This window comes from Perna viridis, chromosome 10 (assembly GCF_037379345.1).
Source record: "Perna viridis isolate PV_CMFRI_1.1 ecotype Kerala chromosome 10, ASM3737934v1, whole genome shotgun sequence".
In the NCBI taxonomy this organism is placed as follows: Eukaryota; Metazoa; Mollusca; class Bivalvia; order Mytilida; family Mytilidae; genus Perna; species Perna viridis.
In genome coordinates this window covers 12,283,696-12,304,421 of record NC_142454.1, presented here as the reverse complement: position 1 = coordinate 12,304,421, position 20,726 = coordinate 12,283,696, and the positions used below count along the sequence as shown (strand labels likewise).

Sequence of the window (20,726 nt, the reverse complement as noted above, 5' to 3'; positions counted from 1 at the left end):
TACGACAAGCTTATCGCAGCTGCAGGCCTATTCTTTTGACACCCGGACCTGCATGGGGCCGTACTTGCAAGAAAATGATTAGGTAAATATAAACAAACAATTAAGTGATGTAAAAAAACAAAAACAAAAAAAACAAAAACAAAACATAAAACAAAACAAAAACCAAAAACAAAAACAAAAACAAAACAACAAAAAACAAAAACAAAACAATCAAGCAAGCAAACAAACAATCGCAGAGCACAGCTAGATATGCCAAAAATGGGGGAAATATGGACATACTCTACTCTCTATCAGCTTACGTCGATAATTTTTTTTTTATTAAAAAATAAAATAATTAAGTTTCACGAAAATTGCTTACGTGGGCAATGCTGGGAGAGCCCCATTTTAGGTAAACTCCAAAAACTCCAAAGAATAAAAAATAGATAAAGGAAAAAAATCTAAAAATTAAGAAAATCGAAAGGGAGTTCACATATTTATTTTCGAGAAGCCCTACACGTCAACTAATTCTTTACCAGATTTCGATCGTATCTGTTTTGGAAAGCGGTTTTATGTTTTGTTATATTTATGATATCTAAATACCAAAATATAGTTGAAATTGATTAACAACACAATTACACTCGTCTTGCATTTAAAAAGGGAATGATTTAAAACTGTTTTGCAAACACTACTTTTAATTATCACTTAGACCTATCTTAAAATTAATCGTAAGATCATTTTAATTGAAAAAAAAAAACAAAACAAACAAACAAAAACATATTAGGTACGTTTTGTGTTGTTAGACATCTCTGAAAACTTTCTCGAGGCCGAACAGAGGGTTGTGAAGTTGACAACCCAGCTTTCAATTATATTTTAGGATATAAGTGGACTTCTGGATTTTATATAGACATTATCGTCGTAGTAGAACTATGTAGCCAGGAGAGTACCCTCAAATGGACTTAATTTATCTGTAATCGCAATATCTACGACCCTCTGGCCAAGCCCTGTTCCACGAGTGGTGATTTTTCATTTGTTTACTAACTTTGAACTTTATTTGCGTGATTTCTTTGCGTATGAAGTGTAAAGTTTTAATGTCGTTTCAGTAGTTAATTGATATGGAAGACATTTTTACGCAAGTGCGAGAGGGGAATGCTTTTCATGTTCGCGTCTGGCTTGACAACACAGAGAATGATCTCAATCAAGGGTAAGATCGGGAATAAATCGTTCTTTCAAACCAATTTAAATTTTATATGTTAGGTTACAATACTGCATGCTGGTATTTTAGTGTTTAATTTGTGTATTGTGTATGGTTAAGATCGTTCCCTTTAGGTACCTCATTTGTGATTCACAGTGATGCTGATTGGTCCATGCAAATTCCTTACAAGGATATGGGAAGGCAGAGGTTTCTAAAGGGTATTTTACCTTGATAAATCTATTGCTTGCAGAAACTTTTCCTGCTTTTAGAAAATTGAAATGTTACATTGTTTCCTTGATTTTAATTTCCTGTAAATTGTGTGAAGTCACACATTTGATCAAAAAAGAAAACAATTGGGAATTATAACAACAATTCCCACTCAGGAAATGGTTGTGAATGAACAGCTGTAAACTGCTATTTGATTTGACAGAAGTTATCTATATTGCCCTCATTACACAAAAATGTTGTTCAGGAAATATAAACAACCACTTGTTGATGGAGATTGGAATCTTAATAAAGTACATTATGTGTACTCTTGATAATAAAAAATATTAACACCTGTTCAGAATTTGTCAAATATCTTCCATTGTATTTTTCAATTAATTGAATTGTATTAGTTTTCATGAAGTGAATGGAACTTTTTATTCATCAAAGGCAAAGTGATATTGAACATGAATTGAAACTTGAGTCATTTGTATAATTACAAAAAAATCTGACCTACTTGTACATGTATGTACAAGTACACTGTAAAATCATGATATACTGTAAACAGTGGCCGATCCATTACTTTCTGCTTCAGTAGGGTTGCAAAAGTATTATTGTCTTTGAAAAATTGAGATTTAATGCCTAAGAAAAAAATATTCTAAATGCTTGCCTACCCCTGAATTCTAGTCTGATTAAACCACGTTATAGGAGAAAATGTTTCATTGACAAAGTTAATGTTATAATGAAATTTCCATTGAAACATACATTTAATTGCCTATGAATACATGTGAAATCTACTTGATACATGTACATTGTAATTGCAAATGACACTCCCAGACTCAATGTACATCAATAAACATTTACAAATTAATTCTCAGCTAAACATATAAAATGCTTTCATTTCTGTTACAGAGATGACCATCGTTTTAGTTTGCTGCACTGGGCAGCAAGGGAAGGTAGGACCAACATAGTTGACATGTTGATAGCTAGAGGTGCTAGGATAAATGCTACCAACATGGGAGATGACACTGCCTTACACCTTGCTGCTAGCCATGGCCACAGAGATATTGTTATGATGGTTAGATGTAGATATTGTATTTTGTTTACTGGAAGTTTTTCATTACTAGGCAAAAAATGATTGTCTAGAGAATAAATTTAGTATACTGTGATCATGCAAATATCCCCATTATAATTGCAGGTAGAGCTACATCAAAGTACATTGTAAATGTTTCGTAAATACACATTGTACAGATAGTGACAGAAATTTAACAAGTTGGTTTGGAATAAGACATGTAATTGAGTCCTCACAAGTAGTATGCCAGTCTACAGTATATGTACTGGCTATAGTATTGGTATTAGTCTGCAAATATCTTTTCAACCACAATTACCAATTATTTTTTCAAGCAATCAGTCCTTAATATTTAACAATTATTTACATACATGTATATGCGACTGCTGTGTGATTCCATTTGAAGTTTCACATTAAAAAAAATTCCTCATTCTTGTATATACAGGTACAAGTACATGAACCATGAGCACAAAACATTGTACATGCACACAAGTTGTACAATGGCTTGATGGCTATTGTTTTACAATCATGGTTATTTTGAAAGGCATTTGTTTAATAAAAAAAAGTATAGTCTTATTTCTTTAATTTCAGCTGCTACACAACAAGGCCAATATTAATGCTGTAAATGAGCACGGTAATACACCACTACATTATGCATGTTTCTGGAACCAAAATGCTATTGCTGAGGTAAGTGTTCTGCATGGTACCTTACATATGTAAAAAGTAAAGATGTGTTGATTTGTTAGCCAGGAATACAGTATATCAAAATCATAAAACTTGTCATGAGCCTACTAGACATTGTACTAGTAAATTGTGCATTAAGCATTCCATTGACTATCATATTACTATACAAACACATGTACATGTTCATATATAAACATTTAGTGCTAGCTACTTGCAGCTACATGTTCATAAGTTATGTAGACTACTAGAAAAAAAAGTAAACTATGCAGTCAGTGGATGCTTTGAATTACATATCAGTCTCTGTAAAAATTAGACAGGAAGTGGTTCATGCATGTCAAAAACCCACTGAATTAATTTTTAATTCTAATTCAGAAAAAGATACTAATCACATAACCATTCTTAGTTTGTCATTCAGTTGTTGCACTTTCAAGATGGACATTATTTAGATTGTGTATGGAATTTGCTCTTTGCAAGAGTTATTGTTCTTGATTTCCTCTGATTTGGTTGATTTTAGTGGGAGATGAAAGTATGTTTTTTTCAGAAATACAGATCTGAATACAGAATGAACTATCATTGCATAAAAATATATCATATGTAGACCTAAAAAGCATTGACTGTCTGGTGGGTTTTTCTACATCCTGAATTACTTATTCCATAGGCAGTATCTGAATTTTATATGGACTGGTATTGAAATAATGTACATATACTAATTACATGAGATGCATACATGTTCATTGTCAATGTATCATCATATGTACATGTGTATGCAATGTATAAGAGTAAAATCAAAAAGGAAACCAGACCCTATAAAATAAAGACAGTATTATTTGATGTATAGGATGTTGGGTTGTCTTACTCATCACCTACTACACTAATGTATAGGATGTTGGGTTGTCTTACTCATCACCTACTACACTAATGTATAGGATGTTGGGTTGTCTTACTCATCACCTACTACAATAATGTATAGGATGTTGGGTTGTCTTACTCATCACCTACTACACTAATGTATAGGATGTTGGGTTGTCTTACTCATCACCTACTACACTAATGTATAGGATGTTGGGTTGTCTTACTCATCACCTACTACACTAATTGTTACCTTTTTACTTAGGCCAAAAAAATAATATGTTTCCTGCTACCCTACCTACTCTAGAATGTGTCTCCATTAACACATATAAAATGTTTTTGAAAAATAAAACTTCCTTAGCTACATTGTACCTACCCTATTTTTTTCTTGCTGCTACAGGAAACAAGACTATTATTTTTTTTGCATAAATTTATCCATGCTTTGGTTTAGCATTTTGTTTTTAAATTATGATTAATTGTGATGAACATGATGCAGTGCCGATATTAATATCTCTTTCTAGTATCTTATCATTCAGTACATTGTCATGGGCAAGTTTTTTTAACTTCTAGCATATTTGTGTATAAAACAGTTACAAATTACATCCTTGAAATTGCTACATGTACTTGTAATGTATGCTGACAATTATAAAGTAAATGTACATGTCAAGTGTTCTAGCCAGGATCTGAAAAAAAAATACACAATTATAAAAAAAAATAATTAAAGTTAATATTAAATAAAACCAAGGGGGATTCAAATTACTGAAATGATCCTTTATTAATTGAAAAAAATTACTAAATGTAAATATAAACATGTTTTGGTACATGTAATGAAGGAAGCTTTTATGTAGCTTAGAAGAGAAAATTTAAAACAAAATAACTGGTAAATTAGCAGAAAGAGGGACTATTTATTTCTAATGAAAGCAATAATTAGATCAATTCAAACTTGATATGAATATAAAATAAACTAAAACTGAGTAAAACATGGACTTTTAATGACTTGAGAATAAATACATTTTTGATAATACTAATTTTCTTGTGTTATAATTTTATTCACTCATCTAGCAAACTCTAACATTGATTTCAAAACATATCATATTTACATTTTCAGGGACACATGAATAATATCACAAAACTTCCTTCCCTTTGTTAATTATTAAACTTTTCTATTACATTTATTTTTTTTATTTTTAGGACTTGGTGAACAATGGTGCTTTAGTTGGTATATGTAACAAATTTAATGAAAGTCCTCTTGAGAAAACAAAACCGAAACTGGCCTCTATACTGAAAGGTATGATGATTTGATTAAAGTACAGGTAAATTAAGTTTATAGAATTGTTAATTTCAATATCAATGACAGTGATTATGTTAACATTATGGAAATGACCCAAATCAGTCAAACCTTATACAAAACATAGATAGAATGTGTTGTCTTTCTCCACCAACATACTACTGTTGATTAGGACTACACTTTAGCCCTATACTGTTGATTAGGACTACACTTTGGCCCTATACTGTTGATTAGGACTACACTTTAGCCCTATACTGTTGATTAGGACTACACTTTAGCCCTATACTGTGATTAGGACTACACTTTAGCCCTATACTGTTGATTAGGACTACACTTTGGCCCTATACTGTTGATTAGGGCCACACTTTAGCCCTATACTGTTGATTAGGACCACACTTTAGCCCTATACTGTTGATTAGGACTACACTTTGGCCCTATACTGTTGATTAGGGCCACACTTTAGCCCTATACTGTTGATTAGGACTACACTTTAGCCCTATACTGTTTTTCATCTTGTCTTTCTGTCTGTACACCTTTCAATCTGAATTTATTCATAACAGTTTTTCTGCAAATAATTATTTCAGCCACTTAATACATGCATTTTGACAAAAGCTTTATAATGGTGTTTCATGTCTTGGGAATGATGGGCTTGGATGGTAACATTTCCTGTTGATGACTTTGTTTATACAACATATATGTTGACCATATACATAAGTTGGGATGGGGCAGTAGGCATTGGCTCACATATTTCTTTTGTCTCCTTCTTTTTAAAAGAAACTACAAAATTGTATTGTATCAGCTGAGCTTGCAAGGACAAGATGATGTCTCCAATGGAAATACATTGTCATTTATTCCTTCTAATACTGATTTATTAATAACAAATAAAACAGTTTCTTGTGTTCATGTTTTTCTGACAGTATTTTAAAAAATGAACTACTGAACTCAATCTATTACTTCAAGATACAGTTCTTTCAAAACTTGCATGCATTAATTGAAGTATTATAATTATTGTCCTGCAGTGACTCTTCATTTACTAGAACACTAGAGTATTAATTAAACTCATTGAAGTGGTATTTCCTTATTGAAAAATTTCTTAAACACCAGGCCCCAGCACCACAAAAGTAAAAAAAAAATATTTACAAGTCTGAGAATATCCTTAGTTTCGATGGTAACTCCAATCAGTTTCTTTGAATTAGTGATATCACAAACAGTTACGAACTTTTTTGGACTTAAAGTATTTTTCAAGTTTTTTGATGCTGGGGCCAGTTATGTTCTTATTTGTATTTGGTTAGCTTATATTTTATACTGTGTATTGAAAATATTGATAAGATGAAATTAATTTTTTTTTCAGAAAGAGCACAACAGTTAGGCCAAGACTTACAGAAAATACCTTTTAAAGACAGAAGCTGGCTAGGTTATAAAACTAGGAGTAGTAAGTACACTGAAAATAGTATATTTTCAAGATGCTTGATGATCCCTAAGATTTCGTTCCTGTTTGAAATCATTGATTTTACACTGTTTCATTGGAAGCAATTTATGAGAATACAGTACCATATTTTGGTGTGTATAATGTGCATATTTTTACATAGAAATAATTTCCAGATCGTGGGGTGCGTATTATACATAAATATATAAGATTTGGTCAAGAAATAAAAGATTTTTGTAAGAGAAAAGAGATTGTGTAATGTAAACAAACAAACCATAAGTGAAATGTTACTGAAAGAAAGTTTATATAATCATCAACTTTTAGTATTGAATTTTAAAAGATTTAGTCTTCAAATCAAGTTTAAATGTCTTTATGACATGTTTTAGGCATAGGTTGTACAATATTTCTTTCTTATAAAAACATGGTTAGAGATTAAAATGAAACAACTAAAAACCAAAAAGTAACAAAGGCCTTTTTTGTCAAACCCTCCTTATTGAATGCTTTTGCAGCTAAAAATGATTATTTTGAAACTTATGTTGATTGTTTCTAACAATTTTCTTTCTTTGAAGTATGTTTTAAAATGAAAAATTACGAAATTTGAATAACAACCAAAACCGGAAATGTTCGATTTTCCCCGACTTTTAATTTTGTTAGTAAGTAAGTAAGAGTTGTTTGTGTGTATGGAGAATTGTAGATATACTTTTGATGTCTGTTGATACAATAAATAAACTCCTGTACATAATTTTTTTTCTACTACTTAACAGGAGATGCTTTACTTTCAAGACATACTGGTATAGATATAAAACAATTAAACCTTAGTAATCAGGTAGCAGTCACTCATTCAGGGGAGGTAAGTCTGATATAGAGTTCTAAGTCTCAATATTAAACCATTTGTAATGTTCCCATTACTTTACATGATATAAAAGTAATTTTCAAAGTTCTACTGTGAATTCCCGAGACAAATGACATCTTTTGGTTACATACCATTGTCAAGCTTGAAAAAAAAGCTTTCAAAATCATTATGCTAATTTTACAATAATCGTAGAAATTCTTCACACAGTTTTCTTGAATAAATTATACTGAAAATCAACATTTTTACCTTTTCTTTTAACTGACAGCATGGAGGCAAATTACCCACACATGTAAACAATATTAATACACATTTGTATTAAATTACAAATATGAAATTAAAGTACACATTCTCAGCTTTGTTTTGACTACTTTTAATCAGAATGCACACAAATAGTGCACTTACAATGCATAGATCTAGGTTCAGGGTGTTTTTGGTACTACATGAGGGGGTGGCCATTTGACCCAGAAGTGGTTTTTAAGACCTAGGGTTTGTTAAGTTGCTTTTTAGGGTATCCAGATTGGTCCATATTTTTAAATGATACAGATAATGATAAATGTAGTTTTGAAGCTTTCTTTATTAGCCAGACATTAATGACCATTCAGTTTCATGTAGCATTATTTAAAATGTTTGTTTACATACTGAAGTTGCAAATGAATTTATGTATAGAATTTGAAGGTAATGAACCCAAACATCTAAGGAACTATGGACCAAAACAAGAAATTTATAGAAATGAACTTGATAAATGTAATTGTATCTATCTGTATGAAATTTTACAACAAGTTTACACATACCCCAAATGTCAGTCTGGAATTTATCGAGGTGGTTATGAACTTAACCAGTTTATAATTGTAGGCCAAAAACAAGCATTTTTCTGGTTTCCAGACAATAGTTTGAGTAAAAATGTATAAATCTATAGAGCATTGTACTACACACTTCCACACCACATGATAATTGCTTTGATAGATAAGAGGATTAAGATCTTTACTATTTAGAAGTTAGGGCTTAACTTCAACAAAATTAAGTATTACAAACATTTTCCTGGTTTACTGGGAATAGCGTGAGTGAAAGTGAATGGACGATTTGTTTTATTCTAGTTTCTGATAAAAATGTTATAAATTGCATTATTCTTTATGGTTTTTAATTAAAAATATAAAGGTTCTTTCACTACTTCCATATTGTTCAGAAAATTGTACTATGTTAAACATTTAATCACAATCTTAATGTAGAGCTGTATCAAGCTTGATTCAAACTGTCCTATGTCAAACCTTTGTGGCCATATCAAGCTGCATTATGCATTTTTTTAAAAAATATTTTCAATGCATATATGATCTTTAAACAAGAAAAACTTTGTGAATATTCAATAAGAAATTATTTGATACTTTGTTTCAGACATACAGAGGACAATGGGAAGGCAATGATATAGTGGCAAAAATACTCAGTGTTAGAGAATGTACTCTCAGGATGTCCAGAGACTTCCAGGAAGAAATTCCTAGACTCAGGTAAAATTCTTTTTATTTATCATGGTAGGGTTCTATGATCCATATTAGTGTATTGGGATAATGTCTGGGGACAAAACAGAAATTTTTGATTGAAACATTCAAATGATTCTGCTAAAATCTAATTGGTAGATAGATGAAACATAAAAAAAAATTGGTATGTGTCTCTCCTACTAGGAAATCAAGTCTGCAGTTTAACATGCTTCTAATCCCATTATTATGTTAGTGAAACTTGGTTAAAATACTACAAAAGTTAGGCATCAAAATTGACTATTCTACATTAAAAATAAACCTAAAAAGTTTACAAAAGTAGCATGTAACAACCAAGCAATGTCTGAAATGTTTGTCAGACATCTATTAAAGTATATCATTTTATCTGAAAACATAAATTTAAATGTCTTTTTTATTATTTTTAGAATCTTCAACCACCCCAATGTTCTTCCAGTTTTGGCTTGTTGCAATCAGCCACCAGATCTTGTGGTTATAAGCCAGTTCATGCCATATGGTTCCCTGTTTAATGTTCTACATGGGGAAACAGGTAACGCCACAGACAAAAGCATATAGGAAGTGATTTGAAGTATTGTATTAATATTGCAGTACTCAAGCAGGAATTTTATTGGCAACTGAAGACATTGTTTTATGTTGTAGAAAAGGAATATTTTAGTTTTGGGGTTTTTGATCTTTAAGATCAAAATACCTTATGTCACTGGTTTATTTCAGGAACTTCCCTACTATTTCTGTTCACTACACAAAAATATAGTTCAAATGTAATTCCTTTTGTTTCATTCTATACAATTTTTATAACCAGTAAATATGTTTCTAGCAATTATTTAGCTCGATAATATTCTATTATTTCTGCAAATAAAGTTAATATCTACCTGTGTCTTAAAATCAACTGAAGATTTGAGAGATTCCTTTTTGTCCTTTAAAGATGTTCAATAATGAATTTGCATTTTGGGAATTCAGTTCTTGCATTATTGTGTCAAGAAACATGAAATGTGATTAGCATGTTCCATTTAAACACATCTATCAGTCAAAATTTTAATCCTGTCATTAATATTTTATGATTACTTTACAAGAAGTGAAGACCAGTTATTTAAACCAAGTAAACTTGGTGGGAAAATTCAAATTGATAAAAGGGTTTAGTTTTGGAAAATCTTACTCTTATCAAGGAAATTGTCATCTTAAGCTGAAATTGGTTTCATTTTAGTATAATTTTTGTGTGGGATTAATTCTCTTTTAAAATAGTTTTTGAATGTAAATGCAAATCAATTTTTGGACTGGTTTAAAATTTTGGACAAAGGTGAAATGAAACAAACTTTGTAAATGTGTGTGAAGTTGGATACTGTTTTACTATTGATTTCATTTTATACTTCAGATATCAGTAGTTAAGATTGGTATTTATACCCATTTATAGAAAAAAAAAAGATTATGGGAAATGATAATGTCTGATTACATATTTTTTACATCACATAGTCTTTTGAAATTTTGTTCATGCTACAATTTTCACATGAATAACAACCCTCCAGTGCTAACAGCACTTAGATTATAAATTATGTCTATAAATTTGCTTGATCAATTGGTTTCATGTATTTTACATAACTATTGAGGAACAGTTTTGTATTAGATATGGTAAAAATTGTTAAAAATAATTTTACTCTGAGGAAGCTTTTATTATTAATTCCAATCTTGTTGGTAATGGCAAATGCTGGAATATTTGTGTCAAGGATTACATTTTGAATTACACATTTATTTATAATAATCACCAGACGTTACCAAATATATTGAAATACCTGTAACTTTGAATGTTAAAATAAAACTAACACTTGCACAAAGTATTCAAAATTAACCTTCACTTACTGTTCACATAAGCATACAAAGAGAGGTAATCCAATAATTATGGAATCATGACACCATCCTATTGTTTATTGTAGGTATTGTGGTAGACCAGAACCAGGCTCTCAGATTTGCTATAGATATTGCCAGAGGAATGGAGTTCCTTCACACACTTGAGCCTCTGATACCAGATCTAGTTATCACTAGTAAACACATTATGGTAATGTTTCTTCCACTATTGATGCATGCTGACTACTTTTCTAAAATATTTTTCTTTATGAGGATATACTTCTACAGCTTGTTGGAATATTTTTTCATGATAGCAAACTGTTTTGGACAAGGTGTAGTTTTCCAATGCCAATTTTTTTTTTTGTTGAATTGAGAATGAAATAGAAATGATTTATTAATTTTTCTCATTTTTATGAAGTTTTTGTATTCAAGTGAAAATTCAATGTTAGAGGTGCTTTTTTGTTGGCTTTTGGTGGTGTCATGTAAGTCTACGGTCAACTTCAGATACCAAGATTCTAGGAAACTTAACAGATAATTTTTGTCTGTAATTTTAGGATATGAAAAAGACAGATATTTGAAATTTACTCCATCATCAGACATTGCTATCACTGGTTTTATTAAAAGGAAAACAATGCATTAAAAGGTTTTGTTTCACATGAATATGCTGCCTTCGTTTTAGATTGATGAAGACTTAGCTAAGATTAATATTGATGACCCTAAGTACTACAGAAAAACTGAAGGAGTCATTAACAGGGTAAAAGAATGCCTCCCAGTTGTTACATAGCGTGAATTAAAACCCTGTTACTAACATTCAACTTTAATTTTTTGTGTTAGGTAGCATCTATATGTTACTGAGTAGTCAATAGCTATAGTGTAATCTGCAGACCAAGTGTTAATTTATAGGAATAATTAGTAGGTAGAAGTTAAGTGGATTTTTGAAAATATCTCCCAAGTTCAAACATGAACACAGGTTTTTATAGTTATCAGCTGGGCAGGTATTTGATTTAGAAGGATAATTTCCCTGAGACAGATTTCTGAGGCCTAATAAAGTATATTTGTGATAGTATTTCTTTTCTAGAGGAAAAAAAAACAGGAAAAATTTAGAGCCTAATCAAATGGACAGAATACATATTGATCAAAGTGTGCACTTCAAACTTATGAATGAAGTACTGGAATCTGTTAGTATCTGGCAAAATTGAAAAAAAAAGGAATCATGTTCAGGAAAAAACACACAATTTTGACAGTGTGTGTACATAGTACATCGTCTATTGAAGAGAAGTTACATTAGAAGGATATGGGAAAACTGAGTTATCTCCCTTTGATATGAAATTCCAATTCATCTTACATAATTTATACCTCAAATGACTGACACTCAAAATAGAAATGAATGCCATTTCTGCATTTCATTTTGAACTTGACTTCAAAGAAAGGCTTCTGTGATTTTTTTTTCATCTTGTTTCAGCCACTGCCTGATTCTTACAGAGAACTGAATAGCCCTTAATGCTTCAACGTTATATAGAATTTTTTTTCCCAATTTATGAAAAAGGTTTAACGGTAATTAAGTAAAAAAATCAATTTCCATGTGCATTTGTTTTATGTTGTCGAATTCATAGGTTTGTAGGTAGGGAAGTCAATTTTTTAGTGTTATGTTATTGTAAATTACTGAAATGTATGATATTTTAGCATGAATTTTTTACTTTTTATTTGTAGAAAATTCTCATTTTTGTGCAGTGAATGATTGATATTTATTTCTTGAATGGACATATGTGTTGTTGATTTTTTTTTATCTTATATTTCAAATCACTGTAATTGTTAACATCATATTGAACAGACAAACAGTGTTTGTCATTTCCTTTTTTTTATTATGATTTTACTCCCTTCTTAAAGTAACTCATCACCTTGATTTAAAGTTCACCCAAACAATGAGGCAACAAAAAAGTAAATGTGACTTTTCTTCTTTGGCTAAAGTCCCAGTTAAAATATTGTCCTTTAAGGTCACAACTTTTGCTGTTTTGACTTTGATCTTGTAAACTGTCAAAGATTTAAAACATTTGAATTAAAGAAATGATTCTTAGGAACTCGTACTTAACATTTTTTTCCAAGGTTTATTGCTGTAAGAATTTGTGCATTTGAAAGATATTTTACAATGTTCAGTGTTAGTTGAGGTCTGACATCTGATTTTTCCAGGTGAAAAATTCTGGCTCCTAGGATCTTAACTGTTTTTAGGTGGATACTGATATTGGTATATCCAATTAAGGCAGGCAATTTTGCATTTATTTGAAATAGTATATGTAGGAAGGAAATTTTCACTTGTACATTGACATAGACTAAACTTGGAATTTTGCTATTATCAACTCTCATGGATCAATGCATGTACATTTGTGAAATGCATTTAGTTCTGAATTGACTATCAGTTGCTACTGCTTGTCTTATGGGATTGAAAAAGGATGCATGAGCTATCCAAGTTCAAATTACTGTAAAAGTACTTTAATTTGTGGATACAAATTTTCATGGATTAGGGAAGAAACACAAGTTCATGGATTCTTGAATTCATGGTTTTTAGGTTTTCAGTATACACATCAATGGAAATCTCCATTTCATTGGGAACCAAATTTGGTGGCTTGGCCTTGTATTTGATACAATTGAGAAACCTTCCATAATAAATTTTAAGTGAAGTTTTCTTCATATCATTGCTGAAACTTAAACATTGGCTTATCTGAAAATATTAAATCAAGGTCTATGTATTCAAATAAACAAACTGTAATTGCACCTTAATACAACTTACCTATTCAATCATATCTGTATAAATGTAAATAAGACTTCCCATCATAGAAATACATGTAAATATTGTACACATAATATCTTAATACACTATATTCTGGCAATATATAATGTACACCTAGTGTTTGTAAGATAAATAGTTTGCACAATGTTTACACCATTATCTTTCTCCATTGTTTATAATGTTGAGTGGTGGATCAAACTACAATAGCACTTACAAGTCCTGAAAGGATTTAGACCTTTATAGACACTTTCTGATGAAGGATTTAATATTACCTGAAGGGTTGAAAATCTCATGTGATATAAATGCTGCAAAGTTGAGACTACAAAGATTTTCATATGAATGCATTTTGGTCTTCTATTTTTAAGTTTATATAGAATATACACCATATAGAGACTCGGTATACATAGACAACAGTATACTGAGTCAAGTTTTCAGTAGGCCTTTCACTAGTTATATGTTAGGCAAAAAAAAAGGAATGTTTTTGTTTCCTGCTACCAGCAAGAAAGAAATAGGGTAGGTAGGGGGGAAAATTATTTTATTTTTTAAGAACATTTTACACTGAGTTAATGGGGTAACAATCTAGACTTAACGGTGATTTAGGCAAAATGGCCATAAAATGTTTAGGGTAGGCACAAAAACCGAGGGTAGGTAAGGTAGCAGGTAACAGACATATTATTTTTGGCCTTTTCTAAAAAATGCCAGATGGGGAATCAAAGTTGTTTCAAAACATTGTTTCTTTTGGTTGTGAAGTTTGTTGTTATTGCTGTAAATTGAAATAATTATTTCATGTTCTGTTCTTCATCTGGACCCTAACACATTATGTTGTAATGTTTCTATGAATTCTCTTCATTTATTTCAAAGATTGATGAAGATTTGACTGCAAGAATTAATATGGCAGATTACAAGTTTTCCTTCCATGAAAGAGGAAAGTTATTCTGTCCAGCATGGATGGCCCCAGAAGGTAATATTATCTTTATATAAACTTTTGCTGTATATCTTGGGAAAATTTAAATGATATAAAATAGTCGTATAGCATAACTAATAAAGTTGAAAAGAAGGCAATGTTTAGAATATTAAAAATAAATTTGTTACTGGTACATGATATATTGGTCCAAATTTTTAGCTCCATTCATTTTTCAATGTTAAGGCAGTGAAGTTTTATAACTAGGTACAAACATTGTTGGACGGAGATCATGGGACAAGATGTTGTTGTGAACATAAGAATTATCCAAACATATATGTTTGATAATATCAAATGCAGGATTAAGTTTTAAAATTTGTGATACTCTTTGTTCAACTTATATTGCTGTGATCTATCTATAAAACACTTTATATTTGTCATTGTGTGGCTTGTTTAGACATTTCTATACATGTATGTATAATACTACTTTGTACATACATGTACTGGTCCTTAGGAAACATAGTTTTCAGTAGAACATTGTCAATTTGCATGTACTTTTTTTGAAAACCTTGGAAAGGACTACTATTATATTAGTGTTGTTATATGAAAACCTTTGAAAGGACTGTGTCAGCAAATGTTTTATCCATCTTTACAGCATTACAACGTAAACCATCAGATATAAACCAAAGAGCAGCTGACATGTGGAGTTTTGCTGTGTTGCTATGGGAACTAGAGACTAGAGAAGTTCCACATGCAGATCTGTCGCCAATGGAATGTGGTATGAAAGTAAGTATGTATATACATTAATGGATTGTGAAGTAGAGATATATGAAAATGTGTAGAAGTTAATGTCAACTAGAGGGTCTCATTCTGCCTTTAATGTAGACTCATTCAGAATTGCAAGCTCAAATTGGTCAAATTGGGAAATGTAAAAAATACTTAATAATTTTGGGAAGATCTGAAACAGTTCTTTTGTATGTGGTACTAGTTTCAAAGTTTAGATTTTCAACCCGTGAGCTTTAGTGAGCATAGAGAGTGGAGAAGTAGTTTAAGTCAACATAGGGTGAAGCAGATTTGATTTCTCCCAAGAAATCTGAACAAAACTTGAAAAGAAATGGCAAATTGTAAAATGCTGGGAAGCCTCATGCAGAAATTAAAATACAGCCCTATGGTTATGAACAAATGCATTTTTAATAACTGGCTCAAAACGTAAGAAATTTTCAGAAAACCTACTTTGATGCTTATGTTTTCTTATCTGTAGATTGCTATGGAGGGTCTGCGATTATCATTACCACCTGGTGTCTCCTCACACATGTCACGACTCATCAAAATCTGTTCGAACGAAGAAGCAGGCAAGCGACCCAAGTTTGATATGATAATACCTATTCTAGAGAAATTGAAACAAAAATAAACCAGAATTGTCTATCTCACTGATGATTGAGTACTGCTATAAACATGTATATTACTGCATATGATGCTGGTTATAATTGTTTTATGATTGATACCTTTTGTAATGTTAGAGCTGTCCTAGTGACAATTTTAAAAAAGGTAAAAAGAGCTTCAATATTTTGCAGAATTAATTTCTTTATTTAATACAGTTTTGTTGAACAATTAAAAAGTTCTTTGGACTGCTGTAGATAATATTAAGGTAGCATAATGTTCGTGTAGTAAATAAATACAAGGAGAATTACACTTTTTGTTTGAAGATACATTTTGTATCTAATTTTGGAATGGTAACAGCTTTATAATCAAATGAATAAAACAATAAAATGATATTCCATATCTAAAGAATAGGCATAAAATGAAAGATTAGATACAGTCAAGAATTTATTGAGTTAGTAATTAATATAAAACATGTACATGTGTGTGGTTTTTTTTTGATAATTTAAAAAATTTGATTTCTTTTTTGAACAAACTGCTTTGACAGGTAAATATGATGGCCTAATTGTTAAAGTAGGTGAAATGTGCACACAGGTATAGAATTGTTGTTTTTTTTTTTAAGTTAACCTGTTTAGGCACAGTCTAGATAGGTGCCATAATGTACACATGCAGTTCATAATCCAGAACAATACAGACTGGTGCTGATATATTGTAAAGCTATATGAAAGTATTGTATACAATATATTTATAATTTTGTTAATTGTTTATCATATTCTATATGTATTGGTGAATGTCCATTAGAAGGAAATATTATGGGTATTGATGTCATATTTGTTCACATCATCATTTCTTCAACAGTAAAATGACCTCTTAATAAAACATCAACTCTAGTATAAAATTATAGGGTTAAACTCGTTACTGTTTTTTTATGAAAGCTGAGAATATTTAATGAAAGTTCACTCACACTTTTAGGCAAAGAGTCAATATACTTGACAACTGTTTCTTCAGGATATACATATAGATTGAAAGTTCATGACTCTGGTGTCTTTTTCTCATTGTTAATTTTTTTACATTTTAGAGGAGTTTTTTTGTACTGTTTTTCTAATACTGTGTTGTATTTGATCACTGTGTATAATCCAGTATCTCCACTAGTCATAGAAGTGTTAGTATCACTATAGGCATTTAGACAATGATTGAAGATATGGCAGAATGTGGCGTTTCAGAGTTTTTTTACTTCGATTTTAATAGGACTATTTTTTTCTTATTTTTAAAAAAGGCACAGCCTACGTGTTGTAGAAAATGGTAAAAATTATGGAGCAAAGTTATGTTGTAACATCCTCAAAATTTGATAAAACTTATCTATGATGTCTGAAATATTTCTATGACTTCATTTATCAAAATTTTACCAGGGTTAAAGTCTTTGAAGTACTTCATATAAGAACCTTGGATAATCTTATGCATGTACACGTATATGATATATAATTAGAAATAATCCACAAAACCTCAAGTAAGTTCATTACTGAAAGTTTGAAATGTTTTGAAATTGTGCATTTGTCACCAGTGCTGTTTTATATGGCTGATATACAATAAAAATTCCCCAGCATGTCCAGACGCACACATTATTGATTTTTTAAATTGACATTTTGGTGCTATTTTTTCCTGTTTGTAAAATATTTCCTATTAAATTATTGTTGCAGTGCAAAACTCGCGTGATTACTGATGAAGTATTGTTTAAGGGAACACTTATCATGTACTCTTTTGTTTCTATTTTAATTATAACAACCTCCATAAATTCATGAGTAGGTGATTGATACAATAATGAGTTATAACAGTCATTATTAATACATACTTTTTTCAATTTGTAGACATGTGCCTTATTATCTTTGGTATGTACCGGTACATTATTGATTTTTGATGAACACTTTCTTTCAGTGTTTGTATTTTTGAGAAAAACCATCTTCAAAAGAATTAAGAAGGATCAAATATCCTTTGTAGAAGTTTTATGGCATGTATTGCAATTCAGCTGCATTTTTCACAATACTGACAATACAAAATGCAATAATTTCAGATTTTACTGCAGATGTCACTTGTTTTATACAATTTGAAAAATTTCTTGGAAGTTATATAGAAAATATAGGTGTTCTTCATAAATTGAAACTCACACCATCGTGGATGATTTCTTGACCAAGTAATTAATAGAGAGAAACCCACAAGTGTCAAAGTTCACTTGTATTCAACCATTGTATTTTAGTGTTCATATGTAAGTTAAACCTGACAATAATCAGATGCTGTGATTAATAATCATGCAGGGCCTAATCTAGAGGGAGAAATGAGCAAAAACTTCTCCTTGTTTGTGCCCTCTGCTCCCATTTGTCTTTTACGGGGAGAAGTTTTTGTAATATATTACATAGACAAAAATATCAATATTAATATTTTTCATACAGAACTTCTCCTTGTCATTGATGTCTAGATAAGGCCCTGAATTAGTGTATATTTCTACTTGCTATTTCTGTTATGATTGTCAGTAAATATCACTGCCGGATATAATAAGTGAGATTTAGATTAATGTAGCTATTTTAGTTTATCTATTATACCTTGAAGCTGTATATTTTATTTCTTGTCAATATTTAATGGAATAGAGGCGATGATATACCTTTGACCATATCAGTGGAGCATTTCATAAGAGGTTTGAGGAGTAAACTCTATCATAAGTACTGCTGATACTGCAATATGATAATATGACCCAATGACTAGTGGCTTATTTTACTCTTTTAATTTTTTATGAGATCCTCCATAGGTTATTTATAGGACCAGAGTTCACTGCTGTATGGTGTAAAATGATATAAGTAACTGATCCTTAATTGTAATCGGTATTAAATTATTTTCTTATAATAACCATAACTTAATTGAACAATGTCTGATAATCTATATATAGATTCAGGTTATTCTCCAGTTTAAGTTTTTAGCAAATAAGTGAAACTTTTGAAAAATGAAGAATTTCTCGAAACGTGTTTATTTATACTAAGTCTTACTCATTCAAGAAAAAACTTTGACAAAAAAATTAGTTTGCTATAAAAAGTTGGATTCTCAAAAGATCTTTTATTCTGCATAATAATAAATTTCCTAATCACCTGCAGCCAAGATCAGTTTTGCAGAAAAATGATCTGAATTATAACGAAAAATGGTAAAAGCATTAAGTTTGTGAAAATAACACACAGTAATGGAGTATTTATTTAATGGTCACTGGGTTAATTGTCAAAATGCATTTCAAATAATTTAGTATATATTGTTTGAGTAATCATAGTTTTTGAAAAATCTTTTTTTTTCAAATGTTTACAAGGGCAATATTGGGATGACTAAGACCTTCTTTTTAATTCATTTCATCAATCTTTTACAACATATAGTTAAACATCCTGGTTATAACTTTGTTCTTTATAAATCTTGAAATTTGATGAATAATTTGAAATTTATTAATTGGGTGTCACCTTTTTACATAAGTTTTCAAAACCAATTTTGCTTTAGTAATACATTTTATTTTTGCCTTATTAATTTCTGCTTCAGTTTTAAATTTGTGTGGTCTTTAAAATACTTTTTTACTTCTGTATGCAAAACTGAAGTGCCAATTGAATGCTAGTGTATCACATATTGTATGTAAATGGTCTGGTCGGTAATTCTAGTTGGAATGTCCCAAATCTGCTTAAAATGTGTATCTTGAATACTTGGAAAAGCTACTTGAAATTCTTGTATTTTTTTATTTATTATGTCATCATAATTGTGTTTAATACTGGTACATTTACTTCCTGTTTTCCTTCTCTAAACTTTTGACCTTTTGAGGACAACAATCCATTATGACACGAAATATAAAAATTTTATTTGGATACAAATCTAAGCTTGTAATCTTCTACAAATATGAATAACATTAGTATTAAGATATGATAATACAATTAAAACCACTTATTATAAAGATATGGCAAAACTGCTTTTTTTTGGTGCAGATTCTGTTGAAACTTTTCACCATTTAAAAGAAATGTTGTTAGGCCTTATTTTTGGTTCTCAGGCCATATTACAATAAAGATAATGTAGGAGGGGACACTAAAAAGTGATGAGGGTGCTTATTAAATTGCTGAGTGGCAAAATAGGTATAAAAAGGTGCTTTTTTGTTTTCTTCAAACAGAAATGAAGATGGGTATTGAAGCTCTCTAGAATAAAGACAATGAACGGCCTGAGAATCATGAAATTATTTGTAGTTGGCATTTTCTTTTTAATTTCTTTCCATTTGTATCAATGAGATTACTTGAAACTTGATAAAAATTTAAATTCCTCCCAAGTAAAGTTACAGTTAAGAAATCTAGAATGTCTTGGAGTGCTTATCATTGTATTAGAAATAATTAATATGCTAGCATTTACTGTTGATATGTGTTGAACATTATTAAAATTTAAAGCTTTTATTGTTTTGTTTTTTACTACAGTTTTATTGAAACTTACAAGTGCAGTTGTCCTTTTTGGTATTCCCGACTTAGTCTTCGTTTTTTTAAGATTTTAAGCAAAGGGGAGTACCTTTCTACAAATTTGTCATCCGAAAGACTGGTTTACTGTGAAATTGGAGCAAATGGACATATAATAAAAATCTCGTATAAAAAGTTGCGGTCACCTGAGGTAAGGAAGAGGAGGTGACCAACATTTTTTTTTTAAATGAAACAAATGTCTGTAGGCAATATTGCAATATCGCTATTTTTGTTTTTTTCAAAGACATCAATAACTGATATGAGATTCCT

General features: G+C 30.4%; 1 protein-coding gene across 2 annotated transcripts; it reads left to right on the top strand.

The window, feature by feature from the left end:
• The first annotated feature begins 758 nt into the window (after positions 1-758).
• On the top strand, positions 759-20,397 carry LOC148604551 (scaffold protein ILK-like). Of its 2 annotated transcripts, XM_088551200.1 has the most exons (13): positions 759-1,180; positions 2,288-2,453; positions 3,036-3,131; positions 5,169-5,265; positions 6,617-6,697; positions 7,456-7,541; positions 8,934-9,043; positions 9,457-9,578; positions 10,975-11,096; positions 11,565-11,639; positions 14,532-14,631; positions 15,227-15,357; positions 15,833-20,397. In XM_088551200.1, exons 1-13 carry the CDS (start codon positions 1,092-1,094, stop codon positions 15,980-15,982), a joined length of 1,425 nt encoding a protein of 474 aa, XP_088407326.1. In that variant the 5' UTR covers positions 759-1,091; the 3' UTR covers positions 15,983-20,397. The 2 variants fall into 2 exon arrangements, with proteins under 2 accessions (XP_088407326.1, XP_088407327.1); XM_088551201.1 differs by lacking the exon at positions 11,565-11,639 and having other exon boundaries at positions 766-1,180.
• The last annotated feature ends 329 nt before the right edge of the window (positions 20,398-20,726 follow it).